Genomic DNA, 26,282 nt, shown 5'->3' with positions numbered 1-26,282 from the left:
ATTGTACATTTATAGAAATATGGAGAATACTGTTATTAGCACAGAAAGATATTTTCATTTCACTGGATCTTGCATGTTCATTTATTTTCACTGGGTGATATAACGCAGTGTAATTATCTGAATGAATTCGTCTGCTGCAGTTTCTTTTTAATGCAGTTTCTACTCTTCCTTCCTTGTAATGTCCTTTCCCCCCCAAAAAATGAGGTATTTAACATGCACAGAAATAATTTCTTTAAAAACAAGATTCTTGCATTTGTGAATTTCATTTATAACCGTATTTCTCTCTTGATACAGAAATTTCTTCCCATGGTAATTCAGTTGCTCACCATGTTCAGTGTGCAGAGTTTTCTCTAGTCAACTAATATCTACAACATTGCATTTTGTGTAATTGGAGAATAGTTGTCTGATTTTAATGTTGGCTTTACTGATCTCTTTGTTGACACAGAATTAAAGACCAAGTCATGTCTATAAGGTATCATCACAACAACAGTGCAAACTTGTAATAAAATTTTTGGCTTCATTATGTGCCATGTCATTTGCACCAGTCACACAAACAACAAAATTACTATCCTTCAGTATAGTCATATGTTCTGAGACATCTTCGATAACACTATTTGTTCTCGCACTGGATTTCACAATGCTAGTTGCATGAAAGTCCATATTCACATCCAGTAAAATGCTGGCAAGCTTCCTTCAATCGTTGTCCACTAGAAATAGCACACTGCACTTCTTTGTCCACTGTTTATGATTGTTGCCGACTTTACTTTATCAGCTTTCCATTCATTAAATTCACACTGGCTGGAATGTTTGCTTTCAATGTTTACAAAGCAACTACTGCTTTCTGATAACATGCTATATAGGCCAAATAGAAAGGGATTTTAAAACAACATTCAGGGAGCACAGTTATACAACTAATACCACTGCCATATGTTGTCATTTGAGTGGCAACAGCCACCAGTTATGTCCTATTTAGAGTAGTTTAAATATTCTATACTTTGAGCCCAAGGGCAGGAATTTTGACATTTTAGAAGACCTTGAAATTTATGGTCATCCTTGTACTAACCTAATAATAGACAATGGGTTTCCAGCATTTTTGATGAGCCGCTACCTTAGCTTCATGTTTGCAGTTCTCACTAGTACAAATGTACTATCTACCATTTTATTTGTGATTTACACAAAGAAACAAATGAAATGAGTTACTTTGCAACTACGATTTCATGCTTAGGTCTAATATTTTTATTTTACTTTTTTTCACTGTTTGTCTTATACATGTTTTATTTTCCCTAAATGTTGGCATGAAATATATCCTACTTTAAATTTGGATAAAGTTCTGTTCTTATTGTAAAACAAATCTTGTTAAAAAATAATTCTTTACTACCCTATAATGGTAGGCTGCAGCATCACCACTTACACACCATCTTGCGTAAGAGAGGTTCCTATGCTGTGGTGAGGACTACTACATTTATTTGCCTGCTAGCTTTCTATATGTCATTTCGGTATTTCTCTCTTTATGTGAATATAGTAACTTCATGGTCTTAAAAGTAAGAAGCTTCTTTGTCACAGCTCTGTAGTTTATTGTATTGCAGTATGTACTTCTGTAAAAAAAATTAATGAATTTTAATTTTTCAAATCTTTATGCCTGCATTAATACATTTCCATATGCTTTCACATTTTTAATATGAAAATATGTTGTTAATTTAGCATGTCAGATGATGATGGGCTACACCCAAAATGCATTATGGGAATAACAAAGTTTCATTAGCATCTAGTGACTACTTTTTGCAATCTATCAGCTTTTTTAGAGACATATAGAGTATCAGAGTGGCAGAAATATTTGTATGTAGTTTTAGTTAGTACATGTATATCTATTACAGTTAAGTTTAATTTCTGGAATGAATTTCAGTAACTTATTAAGCTTTACAGGTACACTACCCTTTCCCATGCAGCTTCACCTGTGAATGTATTCAACATGCATATTAAGCAAATCCTCCTCCTCCTTCTCTACATGGCCACCTCTCCCTCCTTTTGTCTGTCCACCCTATCCTCCCATTTCTACCTATCTCCTCCATCCCGCTCCCTCTCATCATCTCCTCCTCCCCTTCTCTTTGTACATATCCTCCACCCATTCTGCCTGACCATATCTCCCCCCCCCCCCCCCCCCCCAATTAAATTCTACTCCTCCTCTCTTTTCTACCTTGCACCTCCCTCTCTTCCTTTTCCACCTGCCCACCACCCCTCTACCTCTTCCAGCTGCCTCATGCATCTCCCCCTCCTCCCCTCTCCCTGTCCATCACTTCTCAATCCATTTCAACCAGCCCCTAGCCATACTCATAGGCATGTATAGTCCCTGCAGTACAGTTCAATAAAGCAGACCAATACTATTTGCACAACCTGCTTCTCTTGCAGGTCAGACTACACATCAGGGGCTAGAAAATCATTTATTTGCCCCTGATGTACAGACCGCCCGGCAAAGCAGGTCGATACTACGTCAATAGAACATGCCTGACATGCAGGACAGCATACATGTTGGGGCTTGGAAAATTGTTTCTTGCCCCTGACATATAGGCTGCCCTGTGAGGCAGGTTGATTTGGCAGACCAACATTGTTCCCACAAAAAATGCCTGTTGCACAGGGCAGCCTATATGCCAGTGGCTGGAAAAAACATATTTTGGCCCATACCTCCGTTCCAATTTGACCTAGAGGTTATAACCCACACAGTGCTAATTCTTATGAGGCCTGCTGTCTCTGCACCAACTTCGGTTCAAATCGATCCAGAGGTTTGGGAGGAGACCTGGACATATAAACATACACTCTATATGCATTCAGGGTGAATTACATAAAACTTGCACCACAAATGTTGTGAAAATGGAAAGTGCTGTTGAAGTGCAGTTTTCACAGAACAGACTGGTAGTCAGTGGCTCCTATTATCCAATAAACATACTCCAATAATAATTAAAACTGAATTTTTTGTGCAAACACACACTTTTTTCAATGGAGCAATGCCTATTGACATTACCAAACTAAAATTAGAATAAATCAGAATGTCAGTGATGTTTGTTGCAGGATTCTAGTGCGGGTCACTTATGAGATATCATATTTTGAAAATTTCCCACACCAACACTTCTTTGTAATATTCGATGTGCATAGTTGCTAGGTACAATGTTGTTACGTTTGCTTCAATTTGCTTATATCTTCCATGAATGCACTGTGACTTCCTAGTTATAGTGTGTGACAGTACAAGCAGTAGGTCACAAGTAGATGGTGGAATTCAGCAGTGCAGAAAATGCCAACATGCTCATGGTGGAGAGTGCAGGAAGAACACAGTTCATTCTTGTACAGTGTATGCAGCAAGACAATCCAATAGATGTCAACCATCTCAGCAATTATTTATCAACCTCTTCAACCAGTTACATGAATGTGATAGTATAACAGCCAGACAACGTAGAAGAAGGAACAAGTGATGACAGAAGAGGGGGAAATTAATGTTTTTGCTGCTGTTGCTGTTGATCTGCATGTTAGCTCCTGCACAATTGAGCAAGGAAGTGGCTTGAGTCAGGCAAGTGTCCAACTCGTTCTCCAACGACATAGGTTCCATACCTACAGCACCTCTTTCCATCAAGAGCTGCATGGAAACGATTATGAGAAGCGCATTAACTTCTGTACTTGGGCATTAAGACAGGCTACCCCAGAAGCATCATATATCTCGTTTAATGATGAAGCCATATTTAGCAATCATGGCCACGTAAACAACTGAAACATGCACTGTTGGTCTGTTGGCAATCCCCATAGGCTTCAGAGATTGTCTTCATGAGGTGGAATGTCAGCATCCATAGTGTAAACATGTGGAGTGAGATAATGAACCATCAGCTTGTAGGCCCATTTTTTATGGACGGGACACTGAACATGCACAAGTATTGCAGCCTCCTAACAGACCATCTTCCACGGATGCTAGAAGATGTTCCTCTGCAGACTAGGAGGAACTTGTGGTGCCAACATGATGGCTGTTCAGCCTGTATTGTGTGAAGTGCTACAGCACAACTCCACAAATTGTTTCCAAATCATGTTATTGGATGCACAAGACCTGTACCTTGACCGGCCCATTCTCCAGATTTGACACCTGTAGATTTCTTTTTGTGGGGAAAGCTGAAAGACCCTGTCTACAATGACATACTAACTACACCCGATGATATGCAATGATATGTTATTGTAGCCTGCTCAGACATCTCCAATGAAATGCTTGTCTATGTGCACTGTCATTTCCTACCAGACTGGAAGCATGTACTGCCATTGCTGGTGGTAATTTTGAACACAATCTGTGACAGTCAACCATCTCGTAACTGGTCAGAATCCACATAACTAGCGTATGCACTTGTGTAGTTCTTTAGTGTGTGCTATCACAGGTATAGTACAAGTGTCAATGTGGGAACTTGTCAAAATACGGTATCTCGTAAACGGCTTGCACTAGAATCCTGCAATAAACACCACTGACTTTATAATTTACCTACTTTTAGTTTGTTAATGTCAATATGCATTGCTCCATTTATAGAAAGTGTATGTTTGCACAAAAAATACACTTCCTAAGTATTACTGCAATCTGTTGATTAGCTAACAAAATGACCCCTAACTAACAACTCATTCTGTGAAAAACACACATCAATATCACTTTCCATTTATGAAATATACACTATGTGAGCAAAAGTATCTGGACACCTGGCTGAAAATGATTTACTAGTTCGTGGCGCCCTCCATCAGTAATGCTCGAATTCAATATGGTGTCGGCCCACTCTTAGGCTTGATAACAGCTTCCACTCTCACCAGCGCATGTTCAATCAGGTGCTGAAAGGTTTCTTGGGGGATTGCAGCCCATTCTTCGTGGAGTGCTGCACTGAGGAGAGGTATCAATGTCAGTTGGTGAGGCCTGGCATGAAGTCGAATTTCCAAAACAACCCAAAGGTGTTCTATAGGATTCAGGTCAGGACTCTGTGCAGGGCAGTCCATTACAGGGATGTTATTGTCGTGTAACCACTCTGCCACAGGCCACGCATTATGAACAGGTGCTCGATCATATTGAAAGATGCAATTGCCATCCCCAAATTGCTCTTCAACAGTGGGAAGCAAGAAGGTGCTTAAGACATCAATGTAGGCCTGTGCTGTGGTAGTGCTATGCTAAACAACAAGGGGTGGAAGCCCCCTCCATGAAAAACACAACCACACCGTAACACCACCGCCTACACACGCTGGCAGTTGATCACCGGGCATTTGCCATACCCACACCCTGCCATCAGATCGCCACATTGTGTACTGTGATTTGTCACTCCACACAACGTTTTTCCAGTGTTGAATTGTCCAATATTTATGCTCCTTACACCAAGTGAGGCATTGTTTGGCACTTACAGGCATGAGGTGTGGCTTATAAGCAGCCGCTCGACCATGGAATTCAAGTTTTCTCACCTCCCGCCTAACTGTCATAGTCCTTGGAGTAGATCCTGATGGAGTTTGGAATTCCTGTGTGATAGTCTGGATAGATGTCTGCCTATTATACATTACGACCCTCTTCAACTTGTCAGCGGTCTTTGTTAGCCAACAGATGACGTCGGCCTGTATGCTTTTGTGCTTCATGCATCGCTTCATGTTTCCACTTCACTATCACATTGGAAATAGTGGACCTAGGGATGTTTAGGAGTGTGGAAATCTCATGTACAGATATATGACTCAAGTAACACCCAATCACCTGACCACATTTGAAGTCCATGAGTTTTGCGAAGCGCCCCATTCTGCTCTCTCATGATTTCTAATGAGTACCGAGGCGCTGATATGGAGTACCTGGCAGTAGGTGACAGCACAATGCAACCTAATATGAAAAACATATGTTTTGGGGGGTGTCCAGATACTTTTGATCACATAGTGTATACAAAAGTTTCTAATGTTTTTAGATTTATGCCCTATGATAACATTGGCCTTCCAAGTTGGCCAATATGACTCAGTTATGTTTTTGCTATCAAGTTTTGATATGCCATTGCATCTTCAAAATTGGGGAGTCTTTGTACGCAATCTAAATCAATATGTTGTGTTAACAGATTTGATCACATGAAGATAATACTATAAAAACAAGTTATTGAATAAAGAATAAAGTTAAGTCATATTGCATCTTCATGGTGGTCATAACTTCCATTTTCAAAGGATTATTTCAGTTACCACTGGTTCTTCTCATCATGTGAATTTCAAGATGGTTCTTTTAATTGTTATTTACCCAGAACACGCTGTAGCAGTTTGTATGATGAAATTCCTCCACAAACTTCAGATCAAAACTTGTAACATTTGTGTTGATATCCAAGCTGTACACCCACTAATGCTATTAATAGCCTATTCTGTCAAAATAAATTTTTAATATGTGAATATGACAATTGAAACACGTTTTGATTTTTACTCATTTTTCCTGACTTTTTTAGTACAATATTTTTAAAATGTCCTGATGTTTCCTACAATTAATATGGCAACCCTTTATAAGAGTTAATATGGAACAATCCATGTGGAAAGTATCTTGACTGCAATTATGTCACACACAACTGTTACACTGAAAGTTGATGGGAGATTAAAACTGTGTTCTGGACCAAGACCTGAAATAGGGCCCTTTGTCTTTTATGGGCATGAGTTCTACCAAAGGAACTCCCCAAGCAGAACTCACGACCTGCCTTCACAGCTTACTTCTGCCAGTACCTTCCAAACTTCACAGAAGTTCTGCAAAATTTGCAGGAATAGCACTCCTGGAAAAAAGGATATTACAGAGACATGGCTTAGCCAGGGAGATGTTTCTATAATGCATTTTTCACTCTGCAACAGTGTGTGTACTGATGTGAAACCTCCTTGCAGGAGCTTGGAAGGTGCAAGATGAGCCACTGGCAGAAGTAAAGCTGTGAGGACAGGTCTTGAGTCATGAATAGGTAGCTCAGTAGGCAGAGCACTTCCACGCGAAGGTAAAGGTCCTAAGTTCGAGTCTCAGTCCAGCACACAAATTTAATCTACAAGGAAGTTGTATCGGCACACACTCTGCTGCAGAGTAAAAAAAAATCATGCTGGGAACTGTTATACTGCCTACCACCAAAAATGTTAACAGTTTCAGAAACCCACTGTGGGTTCATTGAAATCTTACATGAAGTACTCCTTAGTAGTACAAGTAAATTATCTACTTTTTTTTTATTTATATTTTTACTGGTTTGATGTGATCTACCACAACTTTCGCTCCTGTGCCAATATCTTCATCTCAGAATAGCACTTACAGCCAATGTCCTAAATAATTAATGCCATGAAGGTTATTTGTGATGTCTCAATATGTGTCTTATTAGCTTATCCCTTCTTCTACTCAGGGTTTTCCATATACACCCAATTCTGCAGAGAGCCTCCACACTTCTTGTCTTGTCAGTTTACTTAATTTTCAACAAAACAAAATCTCAAAATACTTTAATTCTCTTCTTTTGCAGCTTTTTTCCCCTTCCTCAAATTAAGGCCTATGTTTGATAATAGTAGACATATTTTAATCAAGGTATGCCTATGCTTAATAGCAGTAGACTTCTTTTAGCAAGGAATGTTCTCAATGAATGCACTAGAGTTTGCTTCCTGTAACCCAACGACCCTACGAACATGATAATTATAGAGGAGAAATACATCCTTGCATGTCAGAGCGGAAAAAATGTAAACCTGGAATTAGTTACTTGCAACAACTTACAGCAAAGTTGTCCAAACACTTTGAATTTTATTCCTGAGTAGGGTTAGTTAATAGACCATAATTACCCTACAGTCAATGTATCAGTCACTGAAATGAAAGATGATTCAATAAAGACTGAAATCCTAATTTTGGCTTCATACTTGTTCCACCGATAAGCACACTAAGATTCCTTGCTCTAATTGTCTAACAAATATGAAAATTACAGAAAAGATATGTGACTATGGAATCAAAAAATATCAATAAAAGTTAGATCAATGCACTTTATGGGGCACCTCTTATGGGGCATCTCAGAATAGCACTTACATCCAATGTCCTAAATAATTAATGCCATGGAGATTATTTGTGATGTCTTAATATCTGTTTCATCATCCTACATCTATATCTATAAACTGAAAATAATTACTGAATGACATGATAAATTTGTTTCTCATTTCATTCAAAGAGGGAGTGTGGAAAGAACAATAGGCTAAACACCTCTGCAAAGCTGTGATTCACCTAATTTTATATTCAGAAATTGGATTATAGTGTAGGGGATTGGAGAATATGTCTGCTTTCCAGCATGAAAGCCCCTCCTTGTAATTTTCTATGCAGATCTTCATGAGATACACAACATTTTTCTTTGAGTGCCTGACAATTAAGATGTTTCAGACATTCTGTTAAAGTCAAACAAGACTGCCATCACTTACACCACTCACTCTTGATGACATTTCATGTCCCCAGCTTGTCTGACTTGATATGGATCCAATATTCTTGAAAAATTATGTATATAAGAAGACTGAAGCAACGAATGAAAATTTGTAATGAGGCCAGGATGGTTCAAATTTTCATTCATTACTTCAGTATGTATAATATGGCATAGATGTCTGAGACTTGAAAACGTCTCTGGAACCACATACTTTCATTTAATACCTGAAAAACATTTCATGAGTGGTAATAAAAGTGTTTGTAAGCAATGTTTTCTGTAGTGAAAATGCAGTTTACCAATATCTTACTAATAAATGAATGATGCAAAACTTGGAGCATGTAAGCATTCCACCTGACACATACCCACACACTGTTACTTCAAGGTGTTGATGCGTACAGTTCTAGTAGTCATTCATTAATCATGTAGTCCAATGATATTACAAATTTAATTATTGTGAACAGCATAACTTTACCTTTCCCTGTATAAAAAGCTAGTTGCCAGTCTGTGTATCAATGTTGAGTTTTGTAAAGATTTAGCTCAATACTGATATAATATTTGTCATATAAAAATCACTGAAAAGTCCAAGGTTGCAACTACACTCCACATCTACATCAATGTCTAGTTTACATTTATGTCCACACTCTGCAAATGACTTTATGCTATGTGGCAGAGGATACTTCTGGTTCCACTAAGTTTTTTCCTATGTTCTGCTTTTGCACTGACTAAATGATCCCATTACAAAACACAGCGCCCTTTGTTGGATCTTTTCTATCTTGTATATCAACCCACCTTGTTACAGGTCCCATACTGATGACCAATACTCAAGAATTGGTTTTGCAAGTATTTTGTAAGCTAGCTTCATGCTACTCTGCATGATGACCATTGGCGTGTTGCTCCTTGCTGGAAATGATGAAGTTTCTACTTTTGTTTCATATGAGAATATAATATTTTGATTCAAAAGGGGTTGGGATACATAGAAATATTTACAAGACCTTTTGCATATTCAAGTATTTTTTGGAGGGTGTCAACTTTGAACAAACACAGAAACCACACCATATTGTTGTCAACAATCACCTGAACACAGTTTGGATATACAACACTTCTCTATTTGCCAATGACTTTTCTTTTTTTCTGTGTAGTTGTTTAACCACAATAATGTCAAATGTAAGATGCTGAGTTTACCATCATAGCCATTGCAGTGGAAAAACTCAATTGTAAGGCTTTACTAGTTGCTAATGAATATTCTCAATGTTTATAAGTGAAGAATTTGTACCACTATTTCTTTAATAGCTGAAATATATGTGATATTGTGGTCACGTGTAGATGACATACCAGTGTGATGCCACTGTTGAAATGCAAGATATGCAACTTTGTTTCCACGTTCCAATACAGAATCGCTGCACATAGGGGACAAGAATCTATCTTTCAAGAAGTATTAAAATAGGAAATTGATGAACATGCAATATACAAGTTGCTCTCAATAAATGCACACTGAAATATATTGTACATTTGTAGCATTAAATGAAGACTCAAACTATGATGTGCATTGATTGGCTGGAATAAATTTTTCAGAACAGAATGGTGAATTTAAAATACATAAATAAATTTACTAAATAACTTTTGCAGCTGCCTAATGTCTTCCTGTTTCTATGGCCATCAATTTGAATCAGCAACAGTTGTACTGCCATGTGCAAATTTGTTTTAAAGTTTGCGCAGGTGTGACACTTAATTCCTACAGACAATCTGGAGTATACTTTGAAGAGTGGAGGGACACAGATGTAGAGTATGTTTTATCTTAAAGATCTTGTTCTCTTTAGCTACTTCGTTCTTGATAATGACTCCAATAACTTCAATGGAACTGAATTCACAACATGCCTCGGGCAACCATACAAGTGTAATATCTTTATCCATTGAGTGTGATAGACTCTCCAAACATAGTTCTTGTGATGTGAAGTGTGGTTGCACGTGTTCTTGGAGACCTGATTCAGCACATTCCTCAAAATATGTGGCATCAGATAGAAGATTTAGGTCACTGTTTTCCATTTACTCTGTAACAAAATCTATCCTTGAATATTTATGAAATACTGGATTTATCATCATATTATAGGGAGCCTTATTTATAGCAATTACAGGTTTATTCAGCATTTTTTTCAGAATGCTCCTGAATTGCACATCAAAATGGCTATGTACCTTTTGGCCCCCAGTAAAATATAAGCCTGCAATTTGCACTAACCCATCATTGTTCCCAACACAGCACACTGAAATTCTTATTCCAGAACCAGAAAGTGCCTGAATACCAATTTTCTAGCCGTTTTTGAAAACTTTCTCTATGGTGATAACACCCATTTTATGATTCATGGGGCACTTTTTGTTCTTGTAATCCAAACATATTGGAGTAATTTGGATCACATCACGTCATGCTAATTAATAGCCCCTCCAGTATTTCACAAGTGTTCCTATTCTCTCACAAAATCCTGTCTTTTCTTTCCTACTCTTCGATTATTCTCCATCGGCAAAGGCTTTTTGTTGAATTCTTTGAATCTGAAGCTCAATTTCCAATTAACAGACCAAATGACTAATTCACTTGTATCATAAAATTCTTCCCCTTCAGTTTCAATATTGTGCCATTCCATGCCAAGAAGTCATTTTTGGAAAAAGTTTCCACTTGACCGTCACAGAGTTTGATAAAACTTTGTGTGAACATTGTCACATGTTCGCTGTGAACACTGGTACAGAATCACTTCCTCCAATTTAATACTTGCAGATATACTGCCATCTGTTTGGTCGCATAGAGCAGTTTTCAACAGTGCATCCCTGAGTTTTGGCAACTTTGAGCAACAGTTTCTTGAAAGAAACAATACTATGACATCTTATAAAACTTTTCGCACCTCCTTAAGTATGTTGTTGTTGTTGTTGTTGTTGTTGTTGTTGTGGTCTTCAGTCCTGAGACTGGTTTGATGCAGCTCTCCATGCTACTCTATCCTGTGCTAGCTTTTTCATCTCCCAGTACTTACTGCAACCTACATCCTTCTGAATCTGCTTAGTGTATTCATCTCTTGGTCTCCCTCTATGATTTTTACCTTCCATGCTGCCCTCCAATGCTAAATTTGTGATCCCTCGATGCCTCAGAACATGTCCTACCAACCGATCCCTTCTTCTTGTCAAGTTGTGCCACAAACTCCTCTTCTCCCCAATTCTATTCAATACCTCCTCATTAGTTATGTGATCTACCCATCTAATCTTCAGCATTCTTCTGTAGCACCACATTACGAAAGCTTCTATTCTGTTCTTGTCCGAACTATTTATCGTCCATATGTCACTTCCATAATTGGCTACACTCCATACAAATATTTTCAGAAACGACTTCCTGACACTTAAATCTATACTCAATGTTATCAAATTTCTCTTCCTCCGAAATGCTTTCCTTGCCATTGCCAGTATACATTTTATATCCTCCCTACTTTGACCATCATCAGTTATTTTGCTACCCAAATAGCAAAACTCCTTTACTGCTTAAAGTGTCTCATTTCCTAATCTAATTCCCTCAGCATCACCTGACTTAATTCGACTACATTCCATTATCATCGTTATGCTTTCATTGGTGTTCATCTTATATCCTCCTTTCAAGATACTGTCCATTCCATTCAACTGCTCTTCCAAGTCCTTTGCTATCTCTGACAGAATTACAATGTCACTGGCGAACCTCAAAGTTTTTATTTCTTCTCCATGGATTTTAATACCTACTCTGAATTTTTCTTTTGTTTCCTTTACTGCTTGCTCAATATACAGATTGAATAGCATCAGGGAGAGGCTACAACCCTGTCTCACTCCCTTGCCAACCACTGCTTCCCTTTAATGGCCCTCGACTCTTATAACTGCCATCTGGTTTCTGTACAAGTTGTAAATAGCCTTTTGCTCCCTGTATTTTACCCCTGACACCTTTAGAATTCGAAAGAGAGTATTCCAGTCAACATTGTCAAAAGCTTTCTCTAAGTCTACAAATGCTGGAAATGTAGGTTTGCCTTTCCATAATCTTTCTTCTACGATAAGTTGTAGAGTCAGTATTGCCTCACGTTTTCCAATATTTCTGCGGAATCCACACTGATCTTCCCCGAGGTTGGCTTCTACCAGTTTTTCCATTTGTCTGTAAAGAATTTGCATTAGTATTCTGCAACTGTGACTTATTAAACCGATAGTTCAGTAATTTTCTCATCTGTCAACACCTGCTCTCTTTGGGATTGGAATTATTATATTTTTCTTGAAGTCTGAGGGCATTTCGCCTGTCTCATACATCTTGCTCACCAGATGCTAGACTTTTGTCTGGACTGGCTCTCCAAAGGCTGTCAGTAGTTCTAATGGAATAGGGAATAGGGAAGCATTAATCCATCCATTTGTTGTCCTTTTTTTGTGCCATTCATGTTTTTATCAAGAAACTGATCAAATATATAAAAACACAGTATGCTCAGATTTCCCACATCCATTATTTTAGTGGTGGCTCCAGCACCCTATACAAAACATTCAAAAAATTTCTCAATTTATGATATTTGGAATGACAATAGAATTTTTTTATTGAAGTCATGGAAAGCCACCTTGGAATGGGATTGGAGATACAGCAAAGTGATTAGCAGCAAGCACAAGCCCACAACGTCCAGCTAACAGGCAGATTCTTTTGCTTATTGATTGTTTTACTTCTGCTCTGAAAGCAATAATGGCATTACATTTGCTTTCATTAGAAAAGAAGAAATTCAAATGTCAAAAGAAGAAAGTTTAAGTACGGGCATACTCTTGCAGGACCTACAGGAAATCATTAAGTTTGGCAACTGACGAAACAACAATTCATGTCAGAAGAGTTTGAAATGATGCACTCTCTTTTCTGGTCAAAATTACTGACAGTGGAGAAAGTATATTAACATCAGACCTCCAACCATGGCAACTGTTGCCATGTTGTGCATGCCCCCCCCCCCCCCCCCCCCTCCTCTGCAATGGCGACGCTGGTGATTTTCTCACTTTTAAAAGATACCAGCAGGGCAAAATTGTTAAGGGTTTCTTGGCCACTTGTTGACAAACTGCCTATTGGCTTCTGTATCGGATTCTTCGGCCGACATTCATCTAATGATTTTACTGATGTTTCACTAGCACAAGGGACTGGCATTGTCAAAGCTTCACCCTTCACTGCAGGTGGTGAACTGGAGCCGAGCTTGTGGCCGCAGTCTATATGTACCTGGCGCGCCGCCATCCAAGGTCATTTCCGATGCGGTTCTCCTCTTGCTACCTGCGAAGGCCATTTGCTGCAGTATGGGAAGCTAGGATCCATTTACCTTAAAGGCTTTCCTCTTTCTTGTCGAAGCTGTTCACTTGTTTTTGTATTTCTACAGCTTCTCTGAATAAGCGCGTGTGATAGTGCTTCTCTACATCTAGAACTTCCGTGTCAGCGAATTTTATTACATGGTCAGTCACACTCAGTGCGTGCTCTGACACGGCCAATTTCTCCACCTGCCCCAACCTGCAATGTCGCTTATGTTCATTGATCCTGGTGTTGACTGATCATCCAATCATTCCAACATAAACTTTTCCGCATGTGCATGGTATACGGTATATTCCCAACATTTGCAAGTGGGTCCCTTTTCTCCTTTACCGATCTAAGACACTCTTTGATCTTCCTTGTTGGTTTGAAAATCGTCTTTACGCCATGTTTGCGCAATATACGGCCGATTCTGTCCGTCACTCTGGGAATGTATGGCATGAAGGTCATACCCAACATTTCTTTTCTGATTCCTTACTTTGCCGAGTGTTTGGCTATGTTACACTTCTAATATGATTTGTGGAGTGCCCATTGCTCCTCAGAACACTTTCCAGGTGTTGCATTTTGCGTCTGAGGTGCTGCGGCTCACATATTTGTCCTGCTCACATTATAAGAGTAATAATCATGCCTCTTTTCTGGCTCGAGTGGTGGATTGATAGTTTGTGCAGGTATCTGTCTGTGTGTTTTGGTTTTCGATACACGCTGTGTCCCAGGTTTTCGCCATCCCTTGTGACCAGCACATCTAGAAATGGCAGTTTTTTGTTCTTTTCTACTTCCATGGTAAATTTTATGTTGGTATGGAAGCTGTTCAACTGTCTTAGGAAGTCACCAAGCTGTTCTTCACCACAGCTACACACCACGAAAGTATCATTGATATATCTGTACCACACCTTAGGTTTGCAAGTCGCCAAGTCCAGTGCCTGTGCTTCGAATTGTTCCATGAAGAAGTTGGCCACCACTGGACTAAGAGGACTACCCATGGCGACGCCTTCCAGCTGTTTGTAGAAATCGCCATTCCACATGAAACAGCTTGTGGTGAGACATGCATGGAAGAGCTTTGTGATGACTTGTGGGGAAAATGGAACCGATGTGCTCCAGAGCATCACCGAGTGGCACTTTTGTAAACAAAGAAACAACATCAATGCTGACCAGGGTGTCGTTTGGTGCAAGTTTCAGTTTCTTCAACTTATCAATGAAATGTTCTGAGTCCTTTATGTATGTGTCAGTCTTCCCCACGTGTGGCTGGAGCAGAGGGGCCAAGTGTTTTGCCAGTTTATATGTCGGTGAGCCAGGAGTGCTAACAATTGGTCTGAGTGGAATGTTGTTCTTATGGATCTTGGGTAATCCATACAGCCGAGGTGGTAGGGCTTATGTGTTGCATGGGTTTCTCTGTATGTCCGCTGGCAGAGACAACACCTTGATTATTCGATTCGTATTGCTTGTGATATGTTGCATCGGATCTGCACTTAGTTTTTGGTACGTCATTGGACCTAATAGGTCTCGGATCTTTTGCTCATAATCTTCGGTCTTCATTACGACGGTCACATTCCCCTTATTGGCTGGCAGTACCAATGTACTCTTGTCGGCGTTGAGATTCTTAATGGCTTGCACTACTTCTTTCTTCAGGTTGCTAGCTGGTGGCTTTGCTCAGCGCAGTATCCTGGCTGTTCCAGTGCGTATTTCTTCTGCCCTTTCACAAGGAAGGGTCCGAATGGCCGCTTCCGTGTTGGCAATGTCGTCCTCCATAGGTATAGTTCTCGGGATGATAGAGAAATTCTTTCCTTTTTGAAGAACAGACACTTTCTCTTCGGTCAATTGTCATTCAGTGATGGTGACCACTGTGTGTGACCTGTCGAGAATCGCCCTGTTGGTCTGCTTCCGGCTTCTTTCAAACTTTTTCTTCTGTCACTCAGTGCAGCGCTCGAGTTCGTTCTGCATGCTCCTGTGAGTGATGCTGTCAATCTTGTCCCATTCGTCTCGATGCCTTTTGCTACTTAGTTGATGGAAAATGTCCAAAAGTTCCTGATCCGTTCTTGCCAAGTCTCTCCATGTTGTATGAATTCGCTTACGAAGAAAAGCTCGTTCCATTCTGTCATTGATGCGATGTGCTTGGGCGGTAGTGAATATGCGGTTACATTTCAAGAACTTCGCAGCAGCACCTTCATCTCGGGACCGTGACAGAAAGAAGAGAGAGGACATAAATCGCGCTTTCTTCTTCTGTCATTGGTCAAGGCATCGGTACAATCTGCAAACCTCCTCCCTATAGAGACGTAATACAAAATTAATAAGGCTTTTGTGGCCACTTGTTGACAAACTGCCTATTGGCTTCTGCCTCAGGTTCTTCGGTCGACGTTCATCTAATGATTTTACTGACGCACTGAGTGAGACCGACCATGTAATAAAATTTGCTGACACGGAAGTTCTGGCTGTAGAGAAGCACTATCACATGCGCTTGTTCAGAGAAGCTGTAGAAACACAAAAACATGTGAACAGCTTCAACAAGAAAGAGGAAAGCCTTAAGGTAAACAGATCCTGGCTTCCCGTACTGCAGCAAACGACCATCGCAGGTAGCAAGAGGAGAACCGCACCGGAATGACCGCGGAGAAGCTCTCAGACATTGGCGAGCCAGGTACACATAGTCTGCAGCCGCAAGCTCGGCTCCAGTTCACCACCGGCAATGAAGCGTGAAGCTTTGACAATGCCAACCACTCGTGTTGACGAAACGTCAGTAAAATCATTAGATGAACCTCAGCCAAAGAACCCAAGACAGAAGCCAATAGGCAGTTTGTCATACCAAGTGATCATGGACCACAGTAACATATTTATGAAATTTTTCATTGGTACAGTTATGTTCCACTGAAACCACAAACTATGTGAACAGAAACTGTGCTATACCTTAGACTGGAATTGTACTAGCACACCAGTAGCACTTCAAATCAAAATTCTCATTAATGCAAATCCTTTTCTAAAAGATGTCAGGCAGACTGCTACATACTTCACCAAAATTTACACATGCAACAATAGTGTAACTCTTGAAGACAGTTTATAGAATGTGAGTTGCAACTGTTCTGCAACAGTTTCGCTACTGTGATCTCCAATGCCTTGGTAACGCACAGTTAAATTTTGAAGTTTTAACTAGTTTGATTCTGTAGTTATTATACCAGAAACACTGGTGGAAATGTGTCACAATGGGTCACAACAATAGATGTCATTGTTTCCTTAACTTCTTCGAGTTGTTCTGCCTGTAGCTCACTTCCTATTCATCAGAATTTTTAACATTACCTTCCCCACAGAGCATTACACAACTGTAAAATATAATGAAAAATTACATATTTAATTTGAGTATCAGTAGAATAAAGGCATATTTTCACTGCACCTTCACCTTGTCATTATTTTTTACAGCCTTATATGCTCACATTGTGAAACCAAGTCTAGTTTTTTAGGTGGTTTAGAACATGATTTTTCTAATGAAATGGTTCAAAAGAGTGTGCAAAAAATACCTTTTTTTGTAAAACTGGGCTGAAAAATCCACAATTTTGGCTTTGTTATAAACTCATCAGCTTTGGCCTCAATTTGTAAACAATTGGAAAACAGTAGGAGGATGAAATATTATATTTGAAGACTTTTTGTTGGTATAATGGCACATGCAATGTTTCAGGTTTATCATGCACTTACTTCCAGAAATAGAGAAAGCTTAGCTTAACTTTTCTCTCCTAGTGTATATTTTTTGGATGACTTTACCTCAAATTATCTGTATGAAAACTGCTCATGAAATCATTTTGTATTATTATTATTTCACTTAAGAGAACTCAAAATGTTGTACATGATGGCTCAGTTTCTTTTCTTTCAAGAAAATACTGCTGGACATTTTGTCTCAAAGTTGTTGACAACTCAGGGGTATCATGTTGAAAGCTGCATTATATTGTCAAACAAATAACTATGTCCCTGCAAGTACTGAACTAGTGGTACTGAAAATTTGCCAATTTTCATTGGTAACCTGCGCAAATGCTGACACAAAATTTCAGCAAAACACATGATGGTCATGTGGAAACCTCTAGACCATGGAGTGACCCCCTTTCCAATAAGTCTGTTACAGCTGGAAACTACTTTACAACATAGAACTTGTCCAATACAAACTGCTGCCAATTCACTCCCCACTCCCCTCTCCAACCTAAAGTTTCTTGATGTTGTGTAAAAATTCATTTCATCATTCTTTCGCCAGTATTGAGACATCCAGCAGTCCTCTTTACTGTCCATGATTGGAACTGCTCCCCACCCTGATGTTTTTCAGCTTCATAGCACTTTGAACACCATGGACTCTGTAAATGATGCATGCTTTCATACAAGTACAAGGCAAGAAATCGTGTCTTGGCAGTCATCTCACAAGAGTACATAATAATGACAGCACATTTGTTACTGATTTGACAAGAAAACCAGACATAAGCAAGTCAACAAGAGTTGAAACACATCTCAGGAGCCCAGTAACATAGCCTCTGCGAGCATGCCACACATGAGCATGCAAAAAAAGTTAAAACAATAATGTTTAGCATTTTATGTAACATTATGAGCACAAAAACGTAATACCTGTGGAAAGCAACAGCAGACTTTAAATTTCCTTTTTTATCTGACTGATGCAGTTCACCATAAGATCTATGGGCAACAATCTACATCTGCCATTATTTATGATTTAAGACTCACTGGAAAGCAACATAAATCTAACAACTAATAGAGAAGGGTTACATTTTCAAACAGTGCACAGGAGATTGTTGACATAAATGCAGTCTGTTGTCCATGATCTTCAAAGTTGACAGATCCAACAAAAAAATGGAGGGTCAGTCATTATAAAATGGAAGTAGTTGATGGAACTCTTGTTGCATTCTTGAAAGTGTAGCAGAAACTCAAGAAGAATTTAACTCTTTATGCCCAAATGTTGACTTCAATCTAATTCTTTCTAAAAACAAATTCAATGTATTGACCACTGCATTAAGTCAGTGGCAGAATGTTATCACCATTAAATGAACTGAGAATATATCCATCTAAATAAATATACAGGGTTTTACAAAAAGGTATGGCCAAACTTTCAGGAAACATTCCTCACACTCAAAGAAAGAAAATATGTTATGTGGACATGTGTCCGGAAATGCTTACTTTCCATGTTAGAGCTCATTTTATTACTTCTCTTCAAATCACATTAATCATGGAATGGAAACACACAGCAACAGAACGTACCAGCGTGACTTCAAACACTGTTATGGGAAATGTTCAAAATGTCCTCCGTTAGCGAGGATATATGCATCCACCCTCTGTCACATGGAATCCCTGATGCGCTGATGCAGCCCTGGAGAATGGCGTATTGTATCACAGCCATCCACAATACGAGAACGAAGAGTCTCTACATTTGGTACCGGGGTTGCGTAGACAAGAGCTTTCAAATGCCCTCATAAATGAAAGTCAAGAGGGTTGAGGTCAGGAGAGCATGGAGGTCATGGAATTGGTCCACCTCTACCAATCCATCGGTCACCGAATCTGTTGTTGAGAAGCGTATGAACACTTCGACTGAAATGTGCAGGAGCTCCATCGTGCATGAACCACAGTTTGTGTCGTACTTGTAAAGGCACATATTCTAGTAACACAGGTAGAGTATCCCGTATGAAATCATGGCGGTGAATCGATGAAGTACAGTACATACTGACGAAACTAAAATGAGCTCTATCATGGAAATTAAGTGTTTCCGGACACATGTCCACATAACATCTTTTCTTTGTTTGTGTGTGAGGAATGTTTCCCGAAAGTTTGGCCGTACCTTTTTGTAACACCCTGTATAGTAGCTCAAGCTATGCTCTTTACAAGACTACAGGAGCATCTTGGATTAATTCAGCAATGTAATGGAATGCCAGTATAACAGACTAATTTAAAAACAAATACTCACCATATCTGCAGTAATCTGACAGTAAAAGCTGGTAAACCACACAGCAATTTATCTTTGCAGTCATTTTCTGTAGTTTGAGCTTCTGGGAATAATGTCTTTATTGTCTCTGGACCATGTCGATCCATAGGCACCATCCAGTAGCCTGCATCTCGTTTCAATTCTTGTCCTTCCTTCTCATAGAAAACCCGTTCTGTATGCTATAAAGACAGATAACTTAGAGAGATACTATTTTTGAGCACGTTTTCCAACTTGTCATAATGATATCACAACAGGTTTTTCAGCTAACTAATAAACAACTTGGGAAACAAAGGACAAGCAGTACTTTAAAGGGGGTAATTAAACATAGTCTAATACATAAACAAAGTTGTATGAATTATATATTTGCCATTATAAGACACATCTTGACAGATGAAAGCTTTCCTATTAAGAGATTCTTTTGTACTTTATTATTCTAGTAACATACATACTCATACCATAAAAAACCCAATACCAAATTATCCATTGCTCAAGTTCTCATTTCATCCTCCATAAATTCTTCAACCACATAATAGCATTTCTCCCACAAAACCTATTATAGCCTTATTTTTATAATTTCTGGTTTCATATTAAATATGTTTTGTCTATTAATTTGTTATACAGGGTGTATAAAAAAATCATCAAGTTTTAAAAAATCATAGCTATTAAGTTAGTTGATATATGTGCATCAACAACATATTGTTGGAAAGAGCAAACTCTCTAGTTTTACACGGTTCCCACTAAGTAGCAGCAGTGTGCACTTGCTTCAGTTATAGAAAAAATGGTGTCAGGACAACAGAAAGTGTTTTGTATTCCACGTTTTGCATAGTCCGGGTCAGTAATAACTGTTTAACATGACTTTCGCATTAGGTATGGTGTGGATCCTGCTACAGCACAGAGCACTGAACAATGGCATGAACAATCCCGAGAAACAGGTTGTTTGTGTAAAGCCAAATTGCTGGGCTGTCCCCAAATGTCTGACACAGACACTGAAACCATCCATCATGTTTCGTGTGGAGTCTGCAGAAATCCGTTCACTGAACAGCTCAACATGCCCCCAACATCCATGTGTTGCGTCAATGTTCACACATGAATCCATACAAAATTCAGCTATTGCAAGCTCTTCATAAAGGTGACAAACAACAACATGTAGAGTTCTGTAATTTCATTCTTGGCAAGATGGAGATGACAGTTTTCTTCCACGCTTAGTATTTAGTGACGAGGCAACATTCCATTTAAATGAAAAGGTGAACCATCATAATGTGAGAATATGGGGTATAGAACAATCGTATGAAGTTGTCCAATGTGACAGCGACTCTCGAAAATTTAACGTGTTTTGTGCAGTTTCATGGGTAAAGGTGTATGGTCCATTTTTCTTTGCTGAGAACACTGTTACAGGAAGCACATATCTCGATATGCTTGAGAACTTTCTTTCCCCATAGTTGAAGACTGATTTGAATGATTTCATTTACCAACAGGATAGGCCCCGCCACACTGGCATTTGAAAGTGTGGGAATTTTTAAATCAAAGGACTACTGAACAATGGGTCTATCACACTGGACCAAATGATTCAGCCTTACATTACTGTCCTCTAAGGTCACCGAACATGACTGTATATTATTATTTCTTGTGGAGATTTACAGAAGGCTGTTTATGTGCCTCTGTTACCAATGACAATTAATGAGCTGAGACATTGCATAACAGCAGCTTGGAAGCCATGACTCAAGAGACACTCGCTGCAGTGTGGGAACAATTTGAATACCACACTGACATTTGCCATGCATCTCAAGGGCGGGCATATTGAGCACAAGTGAAAAGGTATGAAAAAAGCTATTTGAGTTTCTCGTTCATCAAAAACAATATGCATTGTATATGTTTGTTAGTTTCAGAAATATAGACATGTCAAATAAGTCAAATCAGATGATTCTTTTTCATACACCCTGTATATTGCCATCCCCATATACCAGAGCTGGCTATGGTGTGCCAAACTTCACAAGGGCCATGTGTGGGCAAAGACTTGGTCTGTACTGGCTTAGCTTGTTCCTTCAAAGAAGTATTCAGCACAGCAGTGGTGTGGCATTTTTCTGTCTATATCTAATATGTCTACATCTATACTCTGCAAACCATTGTGAGGTGCACAGCAGAGGGTACATTCCACGTGAGTGATATGTAAGAGGTTGTTGTATACTCCTAGAGTTAACATTTAAACCCGGTTCTTGAAACTTTGTTAATAGACTTTCTCAGGATAGTTAAGTCTACCTTCAAGAGTCTTCCAGTTCAGTTCCTTCAGTATCTCTGTGACATTCTCCCACAGATTAAACAAACCTGTGACCATTCATGCTGTTCTTCCATGTATATGTTCCATATCCCATGTTATGCCTATCTTGTACAGGTCCCACACACATCAGCAGTTTTCTATAACGAGTCGCACAAGTGATTTGTAAGCAACCTCCTTTGTAGGTTGATTGCAGTACCTCAGTATTCTACTAATAAACCAAAGTCTAACCCTATGCTTTACCCATGACTGAACCTATGTGATCATTCCATTTCATATCCCTACCAAGCGTAACACCCAGGTCAGTGTTATACCTAGGTCTTTGTACGAGTTGGCCAATTCCAACAGTGACTCACTGGCCAATTCCAACAGTGACTCACTGATATTATAGTCATAGGATACTACATTTTGTCATTTTGTAAAGTGCAAAATTTTACATTTCTGAACATTCAAAGCACGTTGCCAATCTCTGCACCACTTCGAAATCTTATCAAAATTTGACTGTATACTTTCACATAGTACTTCATTATAGCTAACTGCATCATCTGCAAAAAGCCTTATTTTACTATTAATATTGTTTTCAAGGTCATTGATATACAACATGAACAGCAAGTGTTCAAACACACTTCCTGATATACAACATGAACAGGAAGTGTTCCAGCACACTTCCCTGGGGCACACCCAAAGTTACTTCCACATCTGATGATGACTCTCCATCCAAGATAACAGGTTGCATTCTCCCTACCAAAAAGTCCTCAATCCAGTCACAAATTTAATACCTCATATAATCGTAGTTTTGACAATAAGCATAGGTTTGGTACTGAATCAAATGCTTTTCAAAAATCAATAAATACAGCAGCTATCTGATTGTCCTGATCTAAAGCTTTCAGTATGTCATGCAAGAAAAGTGCAAGATGGGTTTTACATGATCGATGTGCTGGTTGGCATACAGGAGATCATTCTGTTCAACATACCTCATTATGTCTGAACTCAGAATATGTTCTAAGTTTCTACAACAAAGCAATATTGGATGGTAGTTTTGTAGATCATTTTTATTACCCTTCTTGTGGACAGTTGTGGCCTGTGACTTTTTCCACAAACTGAGCATGGTTTTTTGTTCGAGGGCTCTACAAAAGATTATAGTTAGAGGAGGGGCTAACTCAGCTGCAAATTCAGTACAGAATCTGACAGGGATTCCATCGGACCCTGGAGTTTTGTTCAATTTTAATGATTTCAGCTGTTTCTCAACACCACTGACATTAATACTCATTTCATTCATCTTTTCAGTGGTACAAGGATTAAATTGGGGCATTTCTCCTGAGTTTTCCTTCATGAAGGAACATTTGAAAATGGCGTTAAGCATTTCAGCTTTTGCTTTGGTACCCTCAATTTCAGTTCCTGTCTCATTCACTAGGGATAGGACACTAACTTTGGTGCCACTAGCAACCTTTGCATATGACAAGAATTTCTTTTGGTTCTGTAAAAGACCATTTGACAGTATTCTGATATGGTAGTCACATAACACATTGCTCTCCTGACAGCCAAGCATGTTTCATTGAGCATCTCTCTACCTACAGCCCTATGCTTTGTTTTATACCTGTTACGCAGTAATCTCTGTTTCTTTAGAAGTTTCTTTACAGTGACTGTGTACCAAGGAAGTTCCCTCTCATTATGAGTTGTTCTACTGGGTACACATCTATACAGTGCTTGGACAACTATTCTTGTAAATCTGAGCCAGAGATCTGCTACAACCTCCTGCCCTGTGCTGAAAGTTTCAAGTTCCTCACTGAGATACGACACTACTGATTTTTTTATTTAGTCTACTGAGCATATAGTCTACTGAACATGTACATCTTTCTGCTTGTTTTAGTTGTCCTTTGTACTTTGGTAACCACTGTTGCCACATCTGTGTCATGCGGACGTCCTCAAAGAGGTCAGGTCTATTTGCTACCATAAGATCAAGTACTTTTCCATCATGAGTGGGGCTTCTAACTACCTGCTCCAAGTAGTTTTCACATAAAGTATTTAGTAAAGTTTCACAGGATGTATTTTCATGTCCACCACTAATGAAACTGTAATTTCCCAATTAATTGTTCGATAATTAAAGTCATCACTGGTGATTACAGTATGATTTGGAAATTTACATACAAGTGAACTGAGGTTTTCTCTAAAGTTTTTGGTTACATCAAGAGATGAGTCTGGTGGGTGATAGAAGGATCCAATTATCATTTTATGTCCACCCCTGATGCTGAGTCTTGCCCAAACAATCTCACCTGCAGCTTCAATTTCTACCTCAGCGCATCCAAGTTTCTTGTTAACTGCAACAAATACACCACCTCCATTTCATATTCGCCTATCCTTTCGATAGACCCTTAAATTTTCTCCTGAAATCCCACTGCTATCAATTTCAGGTTTCAATAAGCTTTCTGTATCTAGTATTATGTGAGCTTCACTGCTCTTCATGAGCACTTCAAACTCTGGCACTTTGTTTTGAATGCTTCGGCAGTTTACCATTAGGATTTTAATACTCTCAACTATGGGAGGTGTATCTTTCGATCTTACACTGATACTTCTGGGTTTCCTATGGCTATCGTTATCTGGATTGGATGGAGAGTCGCCTAATCTAGCAAACCCTTGTGCGCACCCCACACAAAGTCAGCTACCTGAGTAGCAGCCTCTGAGGGGTAGTGCACATCTGACCCATTTTGGGGGACCCTACAGTTCTCATCCCTATGGCTTAAGTCAAGGAAGTTGCAGCCTTGTTTGTCACAGAACTTCTGAAGTCTCTGGTTCAGTCCTTCCACTCGATTCAGAACCAAAGAGCCATGATCAATTCTGAGGACAATGCTGCAAATTGTGAGCTTCATTGAAACTCCACATGCAAGGCTGATCTTCTCAACTTTCTCTGCCAGTCGCTGGAATGACCCAAGAATGAACTCTGAGCCCAGACTACAGGCAATATTTGTTCCAACATATGCCACAACCTGCAGATGGTTGCACCCTGTTCCCTCAATGGCTGCCGGAATAGCCTCTTCAACACATTAAATGAGGCCCCCACGCATACACACTGAGTGCACCTACTGTCCATTCCTGTCCCTTGCTGCCATTTCCCTCCGGGGTACCATCATTCACTATAAGTTTGACATGCCTACGATTAATAGACCCCCTACCCTTTTGTGTTTGCCTCCTCCTGACACCAGAACAAAACAGGTTTCCTCAAGACAAATGAACTAAGTTCCTCTGCCTCAGTTTCAGCTTCAGTGAAAGACGGCACCTCAAATTTGTTGGTTAGAGGGATCGGTACAAAACATTGAATCCTCCCTGATCCCCATCCTTCCTGTCCAGGACACCTAGATCTACCATTGACACGCCACTTGCAGTCAAGTGGACAAGTAATGAGAGATCCTGTACTTTCTGCAGAGACGACAGGATCCACAGGAGAGGATAGTACTTGAGGTACCTCTGATACAGGTATCACAGGTACACAATTCTCAGGAGCTCTTCTAACACAGCAGCTGCCAATCATTTGACAGTACTCAGGGCGATTTCCAGTTGCTTACGAACATCAACCAACTCATCCCTTGTTTGAGAGCAGTATTCACAGTGGGGCTGCATTTGGCTGGTGAATTGTATTTTAAGGCAGTGAATAAATAATTTTTAATTTGTCTGCTGATTATCTTTTACTCTGTTGAGCTGAAAAGTTGCTAATTCCCTATAAGAACTGAAGCAAATACAAAAAACAAGATTTCTATCAACACAACACAAAAACCTGGGGTAAAAGCTACGGTTTTGAGGTTAATTGCATATGTTAGAAAACTCAAAAACAGAGTTAATTTATGATAAATGCACATAATACATAGGGCTATTCCTCTTTAAGGGAAAATTAGATGTAACACAATATGTTACTTAGAAAATCTGCTACAGTAACTAAACCACAGACGCCAATTTGCTACAAACTGCTCATAGATTATGCAAAGTAGAATGGCAGTTTCCAAAAATTCTCAAAAACACACGTTTATTTGCCTCCATATACAATGAAGTTCACGGGAGATGTATTCTTTGGAGAACTGTGAACCACAAACACTGATCTGCTACAAAACAAATTATGTTTCCAAACAATCAGTAAGTTGCAAAAATACAGTTTTGTAAGTGTCCAAAAATTCTCAAAATAACCCATTTCTCACGTAATTGTACAATGACATTAGACAACAATTTTTTTTTAACCAGGATACGCCCACTACCTAGTATTCTCAAAATTTTAAAAGAGAACAATTAAGTTGAAGCCTATGATTGACAATAACAGTACAAGTTTATCGCTGTTCAAAAATTCACAATATATCACAATACCAATGG

At 39.2% G+C, this 26,282-nt stretch overlaps 1 protein-coding gene across 2 annotated transcripts in view; it reads right to left on the bottom strand.

Moving 5' to 3' along the window:
- Positions 1 to 26,282, bottom strand: part of LOC124615831 (endoplasmic reticulum metallopeptidase 1-like) — a 255,168-nt gene that overhangs the window by 23,426 nt on the left and 205,460 nt on the right. For both annotated transcript variants that reach the window (XM_047143980.1, XM_047143981.1), the window contains exon 11: positions 19,640 to 19,836. In XM_047143980.1, coding sequence (XP_046999936.1) covers positions 19,640 to 19,836 — 197 coding nt within the window. The remainder of the gene's footprint in view (positions 1 to 19,639; positions 19,837 to 26,282) is intronic.

Source organism: Schistocerca americana, chromosome 5 (genome assembly GCF_021461395.2).
Source record: "Schistocerca americana isolate TAMUIC-IGC-003095 chromosome 5, iqSchAmer2.1, whole genome shotgun sequence".
Lineage (NCBI taxonomy): Eukaryota > Metazoa > Arthropoda > Insecta > Orthoptera > Acrididae > Schistocerca > Schistocerca americana.
Note: the sequence above shows the minus strand (reverse complement) of the source record. Positions and strands in the feature narration are given on the sequence as shown.